General features: G+C 42.1%; 1 protein-coding gene and 1 long non-coding RNA gene across 2 annotated transcripts in view; one reads left to right on the top strand and one right to left on the bottom strand.

Moving 5' to 3' along the window:
* Positions 1-983: 983 nt before the first annotated feature.
* Positions 984-2,016, top strand: LOC116693477 (C-C motif chemokine 4-like). The gene is made up of 3 exons (XM_032522480.1): positions 984-1,262; positions 1,414-1,540; positions 1,893-2,016. Exons 1-3 carry the CDS (start codon positions 1,196-1,198, stop codon positions 1,999-2,001), a joined length of 303 nt encoding a protein of 100 aa, XP_032378371.1. The 5' UTR covers positions 984-1,195; the 3' UTR covers positions 2,002-2,016.
* Positions 2,017-3,154: 1,138 nt separating this feature from the next.
* Positions 3,155-4,451, bottom strand: part of LOC116693511 (uncharacterized) — an 11,200-nt gene continuing 9,903 nt past the window's right edge. The window contains exons 2-3 of the long non-coding RNA XR_004332947.1: positions 3,489-3,496; positions 3,155-3,166 (exon numbers count right to left, since the gene is read on the bottom strand). This is a non-coding gene — a long non-coding RNA (uncharacterized LOC116693511). The remainder of the gene's footprint in view (positions 3,167-3,488; positions 3,497-4,451) is intronic.

The following is a 4,451-nucleotide window of genomic DNA, read 5'->3' on the forward strand; positions in this document are numbered from 1 at the left end:
GTGTGTGTGTGTGTGTGTGTGTGCACGTCTAAAACCAGCTGTGATAAGATCTTTTGAGCATGATGCTATCTCCATCCCTTGGGTCTGCACCACACATATTTGCATGAAGGAGGAAATTGACTCATGATAAACTGGTGATGTAGTTTACCGTTTATTTATAATCCCACAACCCTCTGATTTCTACTTACGAAACCCTGAACTTTGATCTTTCTTTAAAGCCAAAAACTATTCCAAGCATTTTTATTTTATATTTTGTCAGTATGCTGTGTGTGTTTTGTAAGCACAGTCAGTCAGACAGAGATCTCATTGACATAACCTGCAACTTTTAACTAAAGTACAGAGGCATGCGCTTTCACAGATTATCACATTTAACACAAAAGTAATAAGTGAAAGGTACTTTATTTGCAATAGTAAAGATAATCAAAAACATAAAGTTATGTTCAGCGCAGTTCTTTGACGGATTAGTTAGACATTTTGCTAAGCACGCTTCCTAGTTATGAGATGAGAAGATCAATACGTGAGTGGGTTGATCATCTAACTCTCACCATAGAACAAAGAAGCATATTTCCCAAAATGCTGATTTACTGCTTTAAGAAATGGTTTGGACCAGTTTGGTTGGTTTGTCATGTTGCAATATTCTTCTGGAAATGTGAAATGCGTACAGTAAATATAAAAACAGAAGATGACTTTAAGCTAATTTTATGAGAACCTTTAGAACAACATGTCCCTGTGACTTAAATGTAAGAATAAAAATGGGTTTATGTTGTTTGTACTTTATCTGCTCTGTGTAAAACTTCTAAATGTCTAAAAGAACTTTAATGCGCATGATGATCTTTCCATGGACTAATAATGCACTGAGACATATACGATAAACGTGTGGAATACTTGTTGGTTTTCTGAGTTAGGGGAGATGATTTCAATCTTCACAACAGAGCCGTGGCCTTTCCCTTCACTGGTGACATCCGTCCCCCAACTACACACAGCTCTCAGTGGAAGATCTGTAGGGGAATTCTGACGCTTATGTCTCATCATGGAAGAATTATGATTATGTTTGGATGGAAACGCTGACATCATTTTGATTCCACAATGGACAGGGTATATATATCTTCATCGGACGCAATGCTAGGAGTCGATCACTGCAAAGGGAGAAGAAGAAGAAGAACATCATCATCATCATCATCTTTTCACTGACAGCATGATGAAGACTCTCTGCTTCACCCTGGGGCTGCTGCTGCTCTCCGCCTGCTGCTGCAACGCCACACGTGAGTGATCTGTGATTGTGTGTCTTCATCTTCAGAGTTTCATGTTGGTTCTGACTCGATCCAAACTGCATTTCGTTCCAATGTACCTGTACATGTGTAATGACAATAAAGTTGAATCTAATCTGATCTAATCCATTTACCTTCCTCACAGTCCAAGCTGTGGAGTACAGCACGGCTCCTAAAGAGTGCTGCTTCAACTTTTACACACAGAGAATACCACTAAAGCGTGTGTCCACCATAACCAAGACCCACAGCGCCTGTCCCAACAAGGCATTCATGTAAGTGTGTGCATCGTCCTTCTTCCTTTTTTTGTCTTGTAAGTGGTGAGGACATGATGAATAGAAAGATGGATGACCATGACCTCCAGACATGATCACAACGCCACAGCATCCGTTATCATTAATAACTTCCTTTAAAGCACAGACAAAAGAAGGTGGATAATCTGAGTTTCAGTGGGTCCTGATGAACTACTCATCATCACTGATGTGACCAAAGTATTATTAGCACTATGGTCCCCATGGTATTTACATCTGGCTATGTGTAGGATTATGTTGCAGTTTAATCAACACATTCTGGTTTCAGTGGCGTGTTGATTTCTCTTGTCCTGTTTCTCGTGTGTATGCTTTGCAGAGTCCAGACAACCAAAGGAAAACAGTTCTGTTACAGCGGAACCTCCCAGTGGGCTCTGGATATCTACAATCAGCACCACAACACCCAGGGCCGCAGTCAGCAACACTAAAGATGTAGCATTGTTATAATAATAATAATAATATGTAATAATGTTGTGATAATTGGATGCATGATTTTGCAAACCTAAAGGTGTAAGGACTTTCTATTTTTAATAAAAAAATGAATTGATGTATTTATAGAGCTATATTGTTGACTACGTGTATTTTCTGAAAAGAGTGTGTACTGAGTAGAGTGAGAAATAGACTGAAAAAGTAATTATATGGGGTAAGACAACATATCTCCCATGTCCAACTTACACCTTTTAATGAATAATCAGTTAACAGTTGGTCAATGACTGACCCTAACTAAAGACAGATAACATTGAAGATTAATTTTAATTTCCACATTTAATAATTCATTTGTTAAATTTCACTTGAACGGATGTGGCAGGTCATCCTAACCTCATACAGTCACATGAAATCCTACGAGGTACAAAGCCAATGAAATGTAATCCCATCAGCTCGTCATCATAAAGCAGATCAACGATAACCGAACTGACTGACCACAGACCCTCGGTGGTTATGAAGTCTTTTGATCACTTGTTCTGTCTCACCACAAAACCCTTACCCCCCCTCCTGCAACCCATGCAGGTCTCCTACAGGGCCGACAGGTCTGGAGCTAGACAGGGACTTTTTCAGTTTACCTACTGTGTCTTAAAATTACACGGACCAGCAACTAAATTAGTAAAATGTAACAATTTAAAGGTGCAATATGTAATATTGACAGCTAGTGTTTAAACTGCAGTCAAAATACCATAGACAGTTAAAGAAATTGACCAACAGACCCCGTTGTTCTGGGCTGGAGTCCAGCTTCCTGGGCTCCATCATCTCCTTTGATCTCAAGTGGGAGCTCGACATCAACTCGGGAAATACATTGGGGAACTGTGTGTGTGTGTGTGTGTGTGTATGTGTGTGTGTGTGTGTGTGTGTGTCTGTTTGTCTGTTTGAAATATCTCATGAACCGTCCATTCAATCTACTTCACACTTGGTTTCCTGGGTACCCCCAGCATTGGGTGTTGGGTATTAATAAACGACCGCACATTAAAGGTAGAGAAAAAAAGGCGCTGCCATAACCCTGGCTCCCCTGGGTCCATACCCTTCACCACAAAGGTCCACTCAGAGAAAGTCACTAAGCAATTTGCTAAGAGGAAACTCAATAAAAAAGTTATTTCTAATCTTCCCACTAAAAGCCTAGATGAGATTCACTAAGAGCATTTCACTTAGGGGAAAAGTTGCCGCTCCTCCTCACTGAGACCTCTGCTCACCCCCCCGTCAGTCAAATCCGTACTTTTAATGTTAACGTCAATCATTAAACCACTAAGGCTGTTTGAAGTGTTACATTTGTTAAGGGAACAGGCACATTTTGAATAGGCACTGTACTAGTTGTTTCAAATCTAAGCTCTTCTGGTAATTTGATCCATATTTGAGCAACAGTGAAGCTAATGGCAGCTCAGGCTTGTTTTAGTTATGACTCTGGGAACCGCCAGTAGTCCAGAACCAGCAGACCTGAGAGGTCTGCCAGGTTCCTAGGGTCAGGGGTAGGAGATCTGATAACTGGGGTTATATGCTCAGTTTTGTTTGGTCCAACAACCCTGGCAGCAACATTCTGGATCAGATGAAGCTCTCTGATTGGCCCTGACACACCAACCAGATAATCGGCTGTCAGACAGTCAGGCGAGGTCGCTGACTCGAGTCTGGTCGGTGTGTTCCGTGCCGTCGTCTGCCAGAGGGGCCGGGGGGGCCGTTGGCCTTCATTTTGGCTGACCTGACACGATTGGTCGGAAGGCGGGCACTGCCGGCAGTCGGACTCAATGACCAATCTGATTGGTGGAAAGCTAACCCAGAAACGAGGAGCGGGATGAGCGTGACCCGAGTCTCTCAAAATCTGAGGAAAATCTTTCAAACTGACCTTTGATCTGAGATGAAGATTCAGCAGCTGCACAGCCTACTTCTCCTTAAAATGTATTCAGAAACACGTGAGCTATTTCAGTAAAATATGAGATCGGATTCTGAACAAACCGCCATGACGGTCTGGCTTTGGATTTCCGGAGAAACCAGACCCACATGATGTTCCGAACGTACATGTTCCACCAGAACTAGTTCCTTCCTGAGACCATTTAGCAGTGGCACAGTGGCTCCGTCCGGAGCTTAGCCCCGCCCATGACAATTGTGATTGGTTTAAAGAAATGCCGATAAACCAGAGCAGGTTTTACTTCTGAATAGGAAAGTTGTGTGAACCCTCCTCCGCAGCACTTTGGAGGAAGGTCTGGCAAAGCGAGACAGGTAGTCGGCCATCTGCCATCCTGCTGAACTCATGACAGACGGATGTCTTTGCTTTTCAAAGTCACTGCTTTGTAGCACAAATCAGCCATGTTTTCCACCTTTTGGTGAACACAGTTGAGAAACATGATAATCAGTTTGGTTTATCATCAGACTTGCACATTTATATATATATGTATAT

This window comes from Etheostoma spectabile, chromosome 8, assembly GCF_008692095.1.
Source record: "Etheostoma spectabile isolate EspeVRDwgs_2016 chromosome 8, UIUC_Espe_1.0, whole genome shotgun sequence".
Taxonomy (NCBI): Eukaryota; Metazoa; Chordata; class Actinopteri; order Perciformes; family Percidae; genus Etheostoma; species Etheostoma spectabile.